The sequence below is a fragment of the Muntiacus reevesi genome, chromosome 7 (assembly GCF_963930625.1).
Source record: "Muntiacus reevesi chromosome 7, mMunRee1.1, whole genome shotgun sequence".
In the NCBI taxonomy this organism is placed as follows: Eukaryota; Metazoa; Chordata; class Mammalia; order Artiodactyla; family Cervidae; genus Muntiacus; species Muntiacus reevesi.
This window is the reverse complement of record NC_089255.1, coordinates 17,998,853-18,015,717: the sequence shown is the minus strand read 5'-3', so window position 1 is coordinate 18,015,717 and position 16,865 is coordinate 17,998,853. Positions and strand designations below refer to the sequence as shown.

General features: G+C 43.9%; 1 protein-coding gene across 2 annotated transcripts in view; it reads right to left on the bottom strand.

The window, feature by feature from the left end:
* Positions 1-16,865, bottom strand: part of THSD4 (thrombospondin type 1 domain containing 4) — a 630,546-nt gene that overhangs the window by 338,954 nt on the left and 274,727 nt on the right. For both annotated transcript variants that reach the window (XM_065940121.1, XM_065940122.1), the window contains exon 7: positions 9,229-9,365. In XM_065940121.1, the coding sequence (XP_065796193.1) occupies positions 9,229-9,365 (137 nt within the window). The remainder of the gene's footprint in view (positions 1-9,228; positions 9,366-16,865) is intronic.

Here is a 16,865-nt window from a genome sequence, read left to right as displayed (position 1 = left end):
TGTTTTCCTTTGGCACTGTTGTCCTCATACATCTGTTTCTACCGAGATGCATGACACCTCAGGATATTTTTCTGAAGCTTGTCTCTCACCCGAGCAGAACTGCTCACTACTTGGTGTGACCTTACTTTTGGCAGAAATGTAAACAAGACGCCCAAACTCGGAGTCAGGGTAACAGGCTTTCAGGCTCTACTGAATCAGGCTAAGCAGGCTCTGTCAATATGATCGATTAGGAACATAAGCTGACTCAGCAAGAAAGTGCACAGGGGCCAAGGGGAAAGAGGGGAACCTGGGCTTGTTAGTCCGAACAGACACTGCCTTGTGGCTTCCATATGCAACACAGTTTTCTGCATCCCTAAATATTTTTAAGATATTTATTTCTTTGGCTGCATTGCGTCGTAGTTGTGGCAGGTAAGATCGTTGATCTTCACCGTGGCTGCAAACTCTGTGGGATCTAGCTCCCTTGAAGAGGAGAAGTAAAAATTTTACATAACCTCCTGCTCCTTCTGCCTCTGTAACTCAGCTTGCTCCTAGCAAAGTCTGGATCACGTAGGTCTCAGAAAGTGGGGAATACTAGGAACTGGAGCTTATCTCATTCACCCTTGTCCTGCTCTTTGCAATCGCTCAGCCCTGCAAACCCGCTTAATCATGCCTGTCCGTGTATAAAAGCTCTGTAGCCCCTTTGTTCAGGGCTCAGAGCTTGGAGTGTTAACTCCTCTGGGCCCGCCAGTGTAATAAACCTGAGTTCGCCAACTCTCCAAGTGTGGGGCTTGGTTTCTTGACTTCTGCAACACCCTGACCAGGGATCTGTCTCGGGCCCTCTGCATTGGGAACTTGAGTCTTTGCTATTGGACCTCAGGGAAGTCCCCCTGACATGGTTATATACAGCGAGTGTTGCATAACTCTGCAGTCTCTGTATCCTACTCAGCAGTGCTTCTAGCCTGTATTTGGTTCAGGGCAGGAATAGGGATGGACTGGGGCAAAGGTGGACTGTCTGGCCCAGGGGACTTTGCTGAAGTTTCATTTTCTCAGTTACACGTGCCATTCAGCACCCTTGCCAATTTGGGTAAGAATATTTCTTAAGTTCCCTTTGGGGGAAAGCGGTCCCTTCAGAAGAACAGGGGAAAGGGACTCGAAAATCCTCTCTCTTCTGACACTGGTATAGGACAGGCCATCGGGAAGGGCAGGTAAGAGGCTTTGTATACCCTACCCCAATTTCACCTGAGCAAGTCTTTTCTCATCTGTTTTAATACTGGAGATCCTGGCTGACCCCCAAACCTGTTTTCGACCCATAAAACCACCTATTTTCTAGGGCACTCTTTTTTGGCCTAGACAATGACTCAATGGAGGACTAATTTTGCTATAGCCAGCATTCACCCAGGAAAACGTGAATACTTTGGAGGAAAGAAGGATGGCACCATCAGCGGGGAACCAGACTCACCCAAGGGCAGGGAGCAGAAGAAAATACAAAATAATCACCTCGGTATCTATGAGTTCCTGAGCACCATGAGTCCTGGCTGCAGGCCTGACACACATTTCCTCCAATCCTTGGACATGTATGGCTGGTAGTACTGCCTGCACTTGTAATATAGAACCCTGCTTACCTTGGAAACCTCCCCCTGACACCCATCTAATGGATGCCTCTCACCACTGTTCACTATTTCAGTTCCCCTGTCAACTTCAAAGTGCTCATCAAAATTTGTCATGCTTTTGTTTGCTAGTGAAAGTCGCTCAGTCGTGTCCAACTCTTTGTGACCCCATGGACTGTAACCTGCCAGGCTCCTCTGTCCATGGAATTCTCCAGGCCAGAATGCTGGAGTGGGTAACCATTCCCTTCTCCAGGGGATCTTCCTGACTCAGGGATCAAACCCAGGTCTCCTGCACTGCAGGCAGATTTTTAACAGTCTGAGCCACCAGGGAAGCTTTTTGTTTGTTAACTGACTTTTTATCACTTTCTCCATTAAATTTTAAGCTCAGTGTAGGTAGGAACTATGTTCATCTTTGCCATTTTTTTCCCTTATCTCCAGTGTATGGCTGGGAGCAGGCTATAGAAAAAATATGACTATTTGTTGAAGGCTCAAAGAGGAGGGGATATATATATATATAACACAACATTGTAAAATAATTACACTCTAATTAAAAAAAGATGAATTAATTATGTGTGTTGCCTGGGTTGTTGATTAATGCTTCGTTAATCCTATTCTTGATCATTTCTAGGAAAAGAGGTTTGGAAAATAATTTTCTAACTTGTTCTTCGGTTCATTCATTGACATGCTTTTATTTATTTATTTATTTATTTTTGACATACTCTTAAAACTTATTCAATTTATTAAAAAATCTTAATACCTTAATACCTTAAGTGTCAGGGGAAATACTGACTAAAACCACCTGCCCTGGCCAGGGCAGACAGCAGCTACTTGTATGAGTTACCTTAGACTAGGAAGTCCTGGTAAGGAACTCAGAACTAACAAGTCACCACCAACCGGAAACATTTGGGAAAGGGCAGAAGAAGACAGGAGATGCCAGTCCATATGTCCTGCCAACCTCCCAGAATCCTTCTTGCTGGAATCCATCTTGGCTAAGGGATGCGAGCATCACTGGGAAGAGCCCTGAGTCTGAATGATTGGCCAGAGGCAACCCAGAAACTAACCTCATCACCATAAAACCCCAAACTGCGAGCCACGTAGCAGAGCAGTCCTCCTGGGTTCCTTTACCCCACTGCTCTCTGCCTGGGCATCCCTTCCCATTAAAGTCTCTTGCTTTGTCAGCACGTGTGTCTCCCTGGACAATTAATATCCAAGTGTTAGATAAGAGCCCACTCTTGGCCCTGGATGGGATCCCCACTCCTGCAACAAAAGCACTGAGGATACAAATGTGTATAATACTCCCTCAGCTTTAGGAGTTCAGACACATGTCAAAATAACTGTAACATAATATGATAAGCATTTTAATACCCACAATCAGAAAGTACTCTTAGAACACGATTTGCTTGGGGTGGAAATACAACAGGGAATCCACCAAGTCACATAAGCTCAGAATTTAAGCAAAGTAAAAGCCCTCCACCCTCTTTCAAGGCTCAATTCATGCACATGTCTGGCACAGGCCAGAACACTTTACTCAACGCAACTGACCCTCTTGGTTTCATTCAAGTAACAAGAGAACTCTGAGCAAAGCCCACAAAATAAGCCACTGACCAAAAGAGAAAAAAAAAAAACAAAGAAGCAACTTGGGGCAAATAGGCAGAGAAAGGAGCAGGGCTGTTTGGTTCAGGAGAGCTCCAGGGCAGTTTATAACAGAGAGGAAGAAACTTGGCACCTGAATACAGGGGCGCACACAGATGCACACGCCCATCATGTCATCCTTTTGGTCACGGCAACACTCTGGTCCAGAGCTTATCTCTGAACATGTGGAAAGAGTTACCTTGCTGTAATTTATTGAATAAATATGAGACTGTCCACTGATGCGTCCTGATGGAGCCATCGGAAGCTGAGCGGTGCCCCAGCTGGGAGAGGAGGTGTGAAGGCGCCCCCGCCCCCGCCCTGCCCCTGAGGATGGGTAGATGGCAGAAGGCAAAGGCTGACCAGGCTATGGGGAGGGGCGGTGTGGCAGAAAGGGGTCTTCCCTCCACAGCAGAAAGCACCGTGGGAGACTGCACTCTCACATTTGCTTAGCTTCTTCCTGTCATTAGGTCTGTCTGGACTCAAGAAATTCAGTGTGAGCAAAATTAAAAGCAAGATGAGGGAGACAGGAGCCTGGGGAGGTGCCAAGAATTCTGCTTGACATTCAAAGCCTTGGGTTCTGGGGATCTGGCCAAGGGGGCTCCGCGTCCCTTTGCGAGCAGACTTCCACTGCCCATCAAGCCAAAAGGAAAAGCTTTGTGCTGGATTTAAGATGAATTTCATTTGCTAAAACCCAACAGACTGAGTCACCAAGTACCTCAATTCATTTACACATTTATTTTAAGCACCTATTGAAAAGCAAAGTGCCTGGAAATGCTCCCGGCCTGGATGGGTGGTAGGCTGGGGAAATGGGAACAAATAAGTACAAGAAGTGGGAACAGAAGAACAGTAACAGTGTTCAAGGGGGTCAGCCAGTGGCTTTTGAGCAGAGTCCCCTGGGTGGTCCGAGAGTGGACAAGGAATAACTCTCCAGGCTGACAGTGTGTCCAGGCTTGTGAAGGCACAACCTGGATGCCTGCTGGGTCAGGGAGCAACACGTCCCAGCTCGGCCAGCATCTAGGCCCTGGACTTTATTCCGCAGGAAATGGAGAGTCACAGATGGAATTTAAGCAAGAGAGAGGCATATCCTAATGAGTATTTTAGAAAGACAGTTTGCTTTGGAAAGAGGTGGTGAGGAAAATAAACCCTGAAGAGGGGAGACTTGAAGCACATGAGTTTCATCCTATCTCATTTAAATTACTTTCTGTTCTGATTAACAATTCACTGAAAAAGCCAATACCAATAGCCAACTCTCCATGTAGCACTGACGGTGTCCAACTCATTTTATCTTCATAACAGTCCTCTGTAAGATGGGGACTAATAATTCCTATTGACTGAGTTACTGTGAAGACACATGGCTTAAGGAAACCCTTCTGTATGAACAGCACACGGCACAGTGTCTGGCACAAGGGAAGCTCTCACAGGGGCTCCTAGCTGCCTGCATCAGCTCCAACACATTCCTGCATGAAGGTTTTGCATCAGCCTATTGTTTTATTTTATTTTTTGGCATCAGCCTATTATTTCAAGGCACCTACTCAAGGACTGCTTCTTCACCACCAGGGATTTTTTTTCTGGGGGGAAGGAGGGTGGGTCTTGGGGGTGATTCTGATCCTTTCAGGAGCATTTAAATGTGCAAGTCTGAGGTTTCTGAAAGGCTGGTCTCCAGGGAGCTAAGGTGATTTTTTTTCTTTTTTTGTGGGGTTTTTTTCTTTTTAGTTTTTATCCAAGGGACCCTGTTCTTTCAAATGCCTGCCATACTTTTGTAAGCAAAGTTTCATCTATTTTTATTAAGTTGTCGGCAAAAATAGCATGCACATGATCAAACCATGAAAATGTAGGATTTTTTAGACAGAGTTTGAAACGGAGATCAAGTAAAAAAAAAATCATAGCAAGTTAATGTGATGTTTAACGATAGAAATGATTACTGCATTGTTCTCTATTAATTAGACATAAATGCTGTCCCATTTCCATCAACGACAATCATGAGTGGGTGGGGCAGAGACTTCTCTGAAGACTGGCCAGAGGTTCCTATTTGATGTCTAGAGGGATGAGGTTAAGATAAAGAAGAAATCTCTGTGGGTTTCAGACACACTTTCTTGCTTTAGGAAAAGTCAGGGCTCCAGCTCTCCCTTCAAAGCCTAGCTATCAAAATGCAGTCCTCAGCCTGAAGCCAGCATTTGAGATCTTCACTCCCTGTCAAGAAAGGACGCGTCACACACTTCTGAGGGACTGGAGAGGAATTCCCATGTTCTCCAACCCTGAGCCCAAGGACTTCTGCATTCTTACAGCCTGGCTTCTCTTGCCACTCTTGGATGGAAAACATCAGTGGAGCTCCAGGGACAGGGTAAACGCAGGCTGGCCAGGGAGCACTCCATGGGCGCTGGAAGAGCATTCCAGCTTGCTCTGGGAGGGCCTGGGGCCTTTCTGCGGCTTGGTGTTGGGAGCACGCCCTTCTCCCCCAGCTACTCTTGTGTGGGTTTAGCTCATATTCTCATTTAGTGCTTGTCACTTTTCATTAACTTTTGTTGCAGGCCTGGGTTTGCTTTTACCTCTCTGTGGCTGGCAGAGGCTCTGTGGAGCTATTTCAGATGCAGACACTCCTGTTGGAGAGTGATAGCCCTCCCAGTCACAGGTCAGAGAGGCAGAGATAGCAATTTGAATTCCGGGCTTCCAATCAAATATTCAAAAAAGGCACTCTACCCTTTGAAAGTTACAGAGTAAATAGAGCTTAGCCTGGGAAGCAAATGTACTTCTGATTATTTAAACTGAAGTTCTAGTGAGGACAGGACAGTCAGTTGTTCCAACAATGTCTATGAGCAAATTTTGGGTAAATACACAGAGAACAAATAGGAAGTAATATCAAAGCTGTCCTTATTAACATCAAATTCCTATTCATCTACTCACATCCTGGGGAATATCTGTCTCGGTCTTCTTGCAACTATCATCTGCAAACTGTGTTGTCTGACACCATTAGTTTTCATCAGTTAGTAAGAATTCATACCCATATGTCCTTATTAGTATTTGTTTTTCTTTCATATCATCAGCTTAGAGGCACTTAAGGCAATACTAAGAAAACAAGCTCCCCCAGTGGAAACAGACCACATTTCCTCTTCCTTCCAACTCATCTCACCACTCTATATTTACATTTCTGGCTCTTTGTGAACTCTGCTTTAATCAAAGGGTCCTTTAAAACTTTGCTACTCAAAATATGACCCATGGACCAGCAGCATCAGCATCACATGGGATCTTGTTATAAAAATAGACTATTCAGGACTTTCCCCCGACCTACCAACATAGAATCTAAGATCCCCTGAAGACTCACGCTACAGCAAAGGGACACTGCCTCAAAAGGTAATGCGAACACATGCACCCCTGTGTGCATTGCAGCGCTACTTACAATAGCCAGAACACGCAAGCAACCTAGATGTCCATCAGTAGATGAACAGATGAGCTGTGGTGCATATACACAATGGAATATTACTCAGTCATCAAAAGGGACAAATGTGAATCATTTGAACTGAAGTGGCTGAACCTAGAGCCTATTATACAGAGTGAAACAAATCAGAAAGAGAAAAGCAAATATCATATATTAATGCATATATATACATGGAATCTAGAGAAATGGTACCAATTAACCCTTTTTGCAGGGCAGGAACAGAGCCACAGACGTAGAGAATGAACTTGTGGACACAACAGGAGGAGAGGGTGGGACGAGTTGAGAAAGAAGCAGTGACACATACGCTACCATGTGTGAAACAGACAGCTAGTGGGATACTGCCACATAACACAGGGAGGCCAGCCTGGTGCTGGGTGATGACCTAGAGGAGTGGGATGGAGGTGGGGGGAGAGGGGCTCAACAGGGAGGGGATATATGTATACAGCTGGCTGAGTCTCGTTGTTCTACTAACGCAACACTTTAAAGCAAACATCCTCCAATTTAAAAATAGAAAAAAAAATTTTAAATTGCAGCCAAAATATATAAGGAAAAATTATTATAAAGATGTATCTGTCAATTAAAGTATTTTAATTTTTCTGCCAAATACGATAATGTGAATCTCACAAATCTATAATCTGCTAAAAAAATTCAAGTATTTCTGCATAAAAAATTCAAACACAACAGGTCATATGAGGGCATAAGTGAACATAATACTAGGAAAAGTCAGCCTGCTTTACCAAGTGCCGGAACTGATAATGAGAACCATATGTGTATTAGCTCATGACTCCTCACTACAACACAGGAGGTAGGTACGTCCTCCTCGTGTTGTAGGTGATGTAGGGGCACAGAGAGCTCATGGAACTTGTGCAAGTTTACACAGTCATTGATGGAAGAAGTAGGATTTGAATGCAAGCAGTCTGACTTCAGAGGGCATGTTTTTAACCACTACATTATAACATCTCCCAGCAGTGTGCACTTGTATTTAGGAAATTAAACAGTTGATTCAGGATCCGAAAAAAAAAGCTAGGTTGCTATAAAGTGCATCATTTCAGGCTCAGTTAACATTTAGAAGAAGGGACTAGTTGAGTCGGAAATCACAAACTCTAATGGGACTTCCTTCAGTATTATCTGAAGACAGTAGGGATAGAAGGGATGCATGAAACGCCGTGGTTTTTCCAAAGGAGTCGAAATTGGGGCCACATGGGTCTCAGCCTGCAGTGTGCTCCCCACCATATTCCTTGCCACTTTTGAATCCCATCTCAAAGCTTTGTGGGTTTCTTGTGTGTCCAAAGGCAACTTCACATGCACCAAATATCAAATGACAGTTTTTTCCTTTCTTTACTCACAATCTCAGACTATCCATGTCATTGCTGTTTAGTTGCTGAGTCCTTTCCAACTCTTTGCGACCCCATGGACTATAGCCTACCAGGCTCCTCTGTCCATGAGATTTCTCAGGCAAGAATACTGGAGTGGGTTGCCATTACCTTCTCCCAGCGATTTTCCCAACCGAGGTATCGAACCTGCATCTCCTGCAAAACAGGCAAATTCTTTGCCTCTGAGCCATCTGAGAAGCCCCAGAATATTCATACTGCTTTGATAAATTATTTTGTATTCTATTTAAAACCTCATTAAGAAAAAGACTGGAGGGGGAAGGAGGTGCTTATAAATCATACTTGAGTAGCTCTAATACTAAACAATGCAGCAATTTACATTGAAAGTACAACATGAACTTTTAGATGTGATAGCCAAAGAGCTCTTCCTTTGATGAAACTTAGTCCTGCCTGTGATTGAGTGTTAATTAAGACAGAATCATAGCCTGGGCTCCAAAGAGTCATTTACCTGCTAGAGTCAGACCTCCACTCTTACATTTATAGATGAAAGGAGGGTGGACGTTCAGGGCCCAATGGATATGACTGTGGAACTGGTGCCATCTCCTTTGGGGCGCCTGTTTTTAAGCAAATGGTGCTTTCTGTCAAAGGGTAGCATCCCACAAGGATTCTCTCCAGCCCAGAATGCAGGGCGGGGAGTTCTTGGAACAGACTTCAGAAGTCCAAGGAGGCTGAAAACTTCCTGCTGAAAGTACAACTTCGGCTATAAAGGCACTGGACCGCTTTCATTTGGAAGCCTGCCGCAGTTGGTGGGAGGCAAGATAAAATATGCCATGCCCTTAAAATGCCACCCTGATGACGCCAACCGCCTCTTGACTGATCCAGCAGTGCCCTTTTCATAACCTCCTCTTCAGAGGTAAGGAAGAAGCTCCAGATCCAACAAGGAAAGATCGCTGAGTTTCTTTACAGCGCACATGATGTAAATGTAAACCACTTAATAATCGAAATGCCAGAGTGAGACTTGGCAACTCCCAAAGATCGAAAACTCAGAGCAGAACAAACCACCCCGTTTAATCCACTTCTCCCAGAGCTCATGGTTCAGAGTGGGGGTGGGGCGGTGGATGGGGGCGGGGGGTGGACCACAAGTGATGGGGAGGAAGCATACCACAGCCTGGCAAACAGCGCAGTTGGCAGGCACAGACCAAACACCCCGAGGCCCACTGCAGATACCCCAGTCCGGGGCACTTACCTTGCACTGCCCGGACACACAGATGGCCGTGCCATTCTGGTCGCAGGGGGTGCCATCAATGACCTTCTCAGCTTGCCGCACATAGAAGCGGTAGCCCATCGCCTGGCAGTTCAGCTCACACTTCCGGTTGCCTTTGACTACCAAAAACAACAACAAAAGCCAATCAGCATCTTTTATCTTTCCGTATTTTTTTATCAAGATAAAATTCACATAACATAAAATTAACCATTTTAACCAAAGCATGTATCTCAACGGTTTTTAGTATACTCACAATGTTTACAACCATTTTCACAAACTAACCTTAGAACATTTCCATCACCCCAGAAAGGAAACACTGGACCTATTAGCTGTGACCCCAACCTCTCTCCTCCTCCCAAGACCTTGGTGGCCGCCAAATCTATGTTCTGTCTCTATGAATGTGCCTATCCTCGGCATCTCACAGTCACACACATTTAAAATGCATTAAAAGTATTAGATCTCTCTGTATTTGATGGTGGAGAGAAGAGATTGCATCTTGATCTGCACACGTAGGAGAGATTTGATGCTGAGTGAATATCATAAAGGAATTCTTAAAGAATCTCAGAATACAAATAGGACTTCACTTTTAGGCATCCTCCCATCTTTAACAGTCTCAATTATATCATATAAATCAGTAATCACAGTGAGCACGCAATGTTTGTGCTCTGCTTTTTATTACTTAAAATCTATGCAGTTATTCCATTTTATGTTCTTTTAAATGGCCCAAGTTTCCTGTAATAATTCCTCCATTATGAGACATTTAAGTGGTGTGCCTATCACCTTAGATTGAAGTCTAAAGTCCTTTCAAGAGCTGAACCTCACCTACCTTTATAGTCTCATTTCCTACTGTTCTATTTCCAACGAAGCACTTCCTCTGTGCCGCTACTGATCACTGCTCCTCTGGCTTTGCCTACTTGACTAGCATCTGCTTCTACTTTGCTTTAGGTCCCAGGTCACCCTCTCCAGGAAGCCCTCCATGGATCCTGATCTTCCCTCTAAGTCCGTGTATCACAGGCTGATCCAGTCTCCTCTACTATACGGTTCAAAAAACATCATTTAAGGCATGGCTTTGAGGGACCACAGAGATGTGTCTGTCTTTTTTAACTAATTTATTTGTGTCTGCACAGTGTCTGTTGCTGTGTGAGGGCTTTCTCTAGCTGCAGTAAGCAGGCGTTACTCTTCCTTACGGTGCCTGGGCTTCTCATTGCGGTGGCTTCTCTTGTTGCAAAGCATGGGCTGTAGGGCGTGCAGGCTTCGGTAGTTACAGCACATGGGCTCAGTAGTTGTGGCTCTTGGGCTCTAGAGGGCAGGCCCAGTAGCTGTGGTGCACCGGCTTAACTACTGCATATGGGATCTTCCCAGAGCAGGGATCGAACTCATGTCCTCCGTATTGGCAGGTGAATTCTGAACCATTGGGCCACCGGGGAGTCTGAGATGTGTCTGTCTTACTCACTTTTGTATCTCCAGCGCTCAGCAGAGAGCTTGGGCACGGGGTGAATGCTCAACAAATAACTGAGGAATAAAGGCAAGGACGTGTGCTCAGTTGTTCAGTCACATCCAACTCTTTCGACCCCATGGACCGTAGCTCACCAGACTCCTCTGTACATGGGATTTTCCAGGAAAGAATACTGGAGTGGGTTGCCGTTTCCTTCTCCAGGGGATTTTCCCAGCCGAGGGATCAAACCGGGGTCTTCTGAATTGCAGGCAGTCTCCTGCATTGTAGGTGGATTCTTTACTGACTGAGCCACCAGTGAAGCCCCAAAGGGAGGGACAGAAAAAATAAATATTGGCCTTTGGAGGTGTTTTAATTTTTGTTTTTCTCTCCTCTCTCTCTACTAGATAGAAACCCCTACCTCAGAGTCTTTCTTTATATTTCTGTTACCTCACACAGAGCCTGCTGCTCAACAAATACTAAATCAATTACTGCTATGACTAATATTTTCAGAGCAATCTAGTTGCCTCCAAAATAAGAATGAGAAAAATGTTCAGGCGAGATATATTTCCATATCCAAGGGAGAGAGACATGCCAAGTACACACTGATTTTGTTTAACTGTTTTTGGAGACGAGACTAACGCGATGCTCAGCCATAGACAGCATGTTCCAGGGTCATGCCTTTGTCTGAAAATCTGATTACTGCACTGGATAATACTGACTTTTTCCTACACAACACAATACATCATATTTTCCCCAGTGTGGCTGCCTGACTGTCATAGCAATGAACTTCCTTCTACTCCAAAGCCATTGAAAACCGCTAACAGGAAATCTCAGGCAACCTGTGGTACCACATGGATTAGGGAAGACTGAATCTTCTGTGCATTCTGAGCTCTATCGGAGAAGTCAAGAGACTTGATTTCCTACCCTAGCTGCCCAAAAGCTATGAAGTGATCTTGGAAAAGTCAAAGATTACCAAAGACAGAAGCACTACGGGAATTATCTGAAACCAAACTGTCATTTTATAGATGAAACACACATACACGCACACGCACACATACACACCAGGCCCAGGAAAGGAAGTGACAAGTTGGAGGGAAGCTAACCTCCTACAACCTGCATTCTTGTGTCATATATCTATCCAGACCCCATTTCCTCTCTCCCAGCTCCTTACTTACTGAAGCTATCGCAGGAACTATCCAAGTGCATTGCATTTTGATGTAATAAAAGTGTTTATAAAGCAGCCCCACAGAGGGCAAGGGTTTTGAGTTCTGATGTCTCTGGGCTTCCTCCCAATTACTTCTATCCTTAGGAATAGTATCATTGGCAGCCACAAGTTTATTCCTCAATTTTGCAACCATACTACAGAAGAACTTTCTGAGAACAACAACAACAACAAAAATGATGGTTAATCAGGAGACAATGACAGCAAATGGGCTACATAACCAGAGGAATAACCAGAGGAATAACCTTAAGGAATGACCAGAGGAATGACCATAAGTCTGGGTTTCTTCTACCTGTGGCCCAAACCAGCTAGCTCTAACCCTATGCCTGTGTGGCTTAGGCAATGTCCCTGCCTCTCAGACTTGCAGCAAGGAAAAAGGAGATCCTAGGAGACAGGTGAAACCTGGAGACAAGTGACTACTTAACAAAACTGCCTAGAATCCTGCTGCCTTAGCAATACTCCACGTAGAGCTTCTTATAAGATTACATAAGCCCTGGACTTCCCTGGTGTCCAGTGGTTAAGAATCCACCTGTCAATGCAGGGGACACGGGTTCAGTTCCTGCTCCAGAAAGATCTCACAGGTCACGGGGCAACTAAGCTCTTTCACCACAACTACTGAGCCCTCGCTCTAGGGCCCAGAAGCCACAACTACTTAAGCCCACATGTCCCAGAGCCTGTGTTCCACAATAAGAGAGGCCACCACAATGAGAAGCCTGAACACCACAGTTAGAAAGTAGCCCCCACTCACTGCAACTAGAGAAAGCCTGCACACAGCAGTGAAGACCCAGCACAGCCAAAAATAAATACATATTTTTTAAAATTACATAACCACTGACTTCTCCAGACCCTGCCCATACCCCCCAACCACTTTAAAATGCCACATAAAAATACATTTGCAGGGCTTCCGTTTGCATATCTATGTGCAAAAAAAATGAAGCTGAACCACCATATATAAAAAATGAACTCAAAATGGATCATCAACCATAATGTAGAAGCTAAGATTATAAAAAAAAAAAATCTTAGAAGGAAACATAGGCATAAATCTTCATGATCTTGGATTATGAAGCTCTTCCGCTTATTACAAATCTAAGCACATGAAAAGATGCTCAATATCATTAGTCATCAGGGAAATACAAATCGAAACCACTCAATACAAATACAAATGAGATACCACTTCACACATACAAATTGAAACCACTCAATACAAATACAAATGAGATACCACTTCACACATAGGAGGATGGTTGAAAAAAGAAAAAGATGATAAGAAACATTGGCAAGGATGTAGAGAAATCAGAACCCTCTTACGATGCTGACAGGGCTGTAAAATGGAACAGTTTTCTTGGAATACATTTGGCAGTTCATCAGAATGTTGATTTACCGTATGACCCAGCAATTTCACTTCTAAGTGTATAACAATGAGCAATGAAAACACACATCTTCACGAAAATTTGTACATGAAAATTCATAGAAGTATTATTCATAATAGCTTATAAGTGGAAACAATCCAAATGTCCTTCCAGTGATAAATGGATAAAGAAAATGTGGTATATCCATACAGAAAATATTTGACAATAGATGGGGATGAAGTGGCACACACTGGTACATGCTACAACATATAAACCATGAAAACATTATACTCAGTGAAAAAAGTCAATCACAAAAAGCATATATTGTATAATTACATTTATATCTAATATTCAGAATAGGCAAACATACAGAGGTAGAAAGTAGATTAGTGGTTTCCAGGGACGGGAGGGAGGACAGAATGTGGAGCAACTATTAATGGATATGGACTTTCTTCTCGGGCAATGAAAATGTCCTGAAATTATATTGAGGTGATGATAGCATGACTCCAAACATACTAAACACCAGTAACTTGTACTATTTAAACTGGTGACTTTTAAGGTAGGAGAGTTTTCTCTCAATAGAGCTGTTATTATTATTTTTTTTTAAAAGAAAAGTGGCAGCAGTTAGCTTCCTAGATCCCCAAGTGAAAGTCACTCAGTTGTGTCCAACTCTTTGTGACCTCATGGTCTATACAGTCCACGGTATTTTCCAGGCCAGAATATTGGAGTGCGTAGCCTTTCCCTTCTCCAAGGGCTCTTCCCAACCCAGGGAATGAACCCAGGTCTCCCACATTGCAGACGGATTCTTTACCAATTCCCCAAGAAATCATCAAATAAATAACCAGAAAATTTCTTGATGGAAGGAGTCCACCAAGAGCCCGGACAAGGGTGCAAGGGGTGCTCAGATTACCTACTGCTACCATCCTGATCCAAGTCAGGGTTCCCCCAGCAGGTGGGAGCGCTGCCAGCTGGTAGCTCACAGCTGTGTTTTTCTGGAACTCACCCCCAGCCTAAGGAAGCCGCCTCCCCAACCTCCTTCCCTGGGGTAGCCCCTGTCCAATGATCGGTCTGTGTGGTTGTACAATGGCCCATTCCGTCTCGGGGTGGGGTAACTCTACAGGGCTGACCCAGCTCAGAGTTGTTCAATCCTACATCTTGTACCCCCCACAGAAGCTGTTCCTGAATCACTCTCTAAAAAACACTGGCCACAAATCTCTACCTGGGGATCGGCATCCTGGAGCTCTGACCTATTACACTATGTGGCTCAGCTGTGAAGAGCATGCAGGCAGTTACACTGGAAGCGCTGGTTATTAATCTAACAGAATTACCACATAATTCCATCAAGAGTATGTGGGATGGGAAGTGTGTACATGTGGTGAGGTGGAGGGCGAGGACGATGAAAGAGGGCTACAATCCTCACCTTCAACAGAAAATCCTGAAACTAAGAAATCCAGAAGTAACAATATAAACATTATTCGGAGGTAAAAAAGAAAATATCAAAGGAACAATTAAAATTGTTGAGGAGGAAAGAATAGTAGGGGATGGGCAAAGTTTGTAGAATTATTTGACTCTCTAAGATACATGCATGCAGATTAACTCAGATTAAACAATAAAATTAATTTTATAAAGAATGTGAAAATGAAGTCCAATAATTTGGGTTCTGAGAAATGGAACTCTGTGCAGTTTTATCAGTGGTAAGTCCCTTCCATCTCTATTCAAAATTAGCACAAAACTGTAAAACTCCTTGCTGTCTTTTCAGGAACTCAGAGTAAGTGGGAGAGCAAAATGTTGCTTTCTAAGAAAGCAACATGCTGTGGAAGGTTCTAGATTTCATCCAGCTTTGCTACTACCAAGGTTTGCCTTAGCTTGGAGGGAGTAAGTAAGAGGGAGACTCCTCAAAGTGGCAGGAGATGAGGTTCAAGCTTTGCAGACAAATGCACATTCCCTGGCCATCCCTTAAAGTAGAGAGAAAATTTCAGGTAAGAAGAGGAGAGATATTCTGTGAATAAATACATGAGGCTATTCCTGGAGAATGGATAACATCTGTGCTTAGTTTTGGATCCATTCAAACTTCACAAGTTCACTCCAAGTTTAACACCGAGCCCTCATTTCCCAGACTCAAGTTCCCTTTTTTTGGGTAGAATATACGATATCCCTGTTCAAGAAAAGCAGCCTCGTAAACGCAGCTCATAAAACTCAGACGTGGCAGGGTGCTTACCCAACACATGCTGATGAGTGAAGTGTAAACGAATTAGAAACATGTGGATGCAATGTCTTAACTGTGTATGCCAGGTTTAAATAAAATAAAAGGGGGTTTGCCCAAAGCCCTAGCAGTGGGCATGGATTTTGTAGCATTTGGTTGGGGTGGAATAATCCAAGGACAGACAGAGCAAGTTATAGCCACAGAGCCACGCCAGGTTTGACCTCTGTCGACTACATTATCTATGTGCTATTCCCCCTGTTTATGACACAGGATCTTCAAACTCTGCACTAGACACAGATGATTACTATTTAAACTGCTTTCCCCCAGACTATATTTTCCAGGACAAAGTTATGGAAAATAAGATGAGGAGAATGCTTCTAAGAGCCCAGACTCTTCTCTGGAATTAGAAAACTGTTCTAAAAAAGAAGAGAAGAGGGGCAATACTGTCGAATTCTTAGCTCTTTCCTCTTCTGAAAAGGAAATTGTTTGGGGTGCATTCCAGTATAAAAACTTAAATGCGAAAGCATACGTCTCATTAATTATGTAATATCCCTAACCTTCTATCCCACACTGCGACTATGTAACTAAAACTTTAGAAATTCACAAGCGGTACCCTAGTGAATCTTATTCAATTGTTAGTCTCTATAAGCTTGGAGATCTGGATTAGAAACAGTACACAAAATGTGTTCATTAAGTCCTGAAAATTCATTGGCTTGATGTTCCAGAGATGTTAAATTCCTCTTAGCACTGCTCAGACTCACATGTATTTCTAGTAGGTAACACTTTAATGAGGTGGTTCTCAAACTTAACTGTATTCAGAATCACCTTGAAGTCACATTAAAACAGATTGATGGACACCACCCTTAGAGTTTCTGATTCATTAAGTCTGGAGTGGAGCCCCAGAATCTGCCTTTCTTTCTTTTTTAAAAATTAAGTCATTTATTTTCAGCTCTGCTGGGTTTCCGTTGCTGCACATAGGCTCTCTCTAGTTGTAGCAACAGGGGGCTACTCTGTAGCTGTGATGTGTGGGCTTCTTATTATCGTGGCTTCTCTTATTGCAGAGCATGGGCTCCAGAGCTCCCAGGCTTTAATAGTTGCATCAAGTGGGTTCAGTATTTGAGGCGCGCACACTGCAGCCCATGGGCCCCATGGCATGTGGAATCTGCCCACACTAGGAATCGAACCTGTGTCCTGTGCATTGGTAGGTGCATTCTTAACCACTGGACCACCAGGGAAGTCTGAGAATCTGCATTTCTAAGAGGGTCCCAGGTGATGCCAATGCTGCTAGTCCAGAAACCACATTTTGAGAACCACTGTTCTAACTGGTGCTACTGAACCCAGAGAGGGAAAGGAGACCTACCCAGCAACCAGACCACTAGTTGTCACCCCAGGAATGCACTGCCAAAGCAG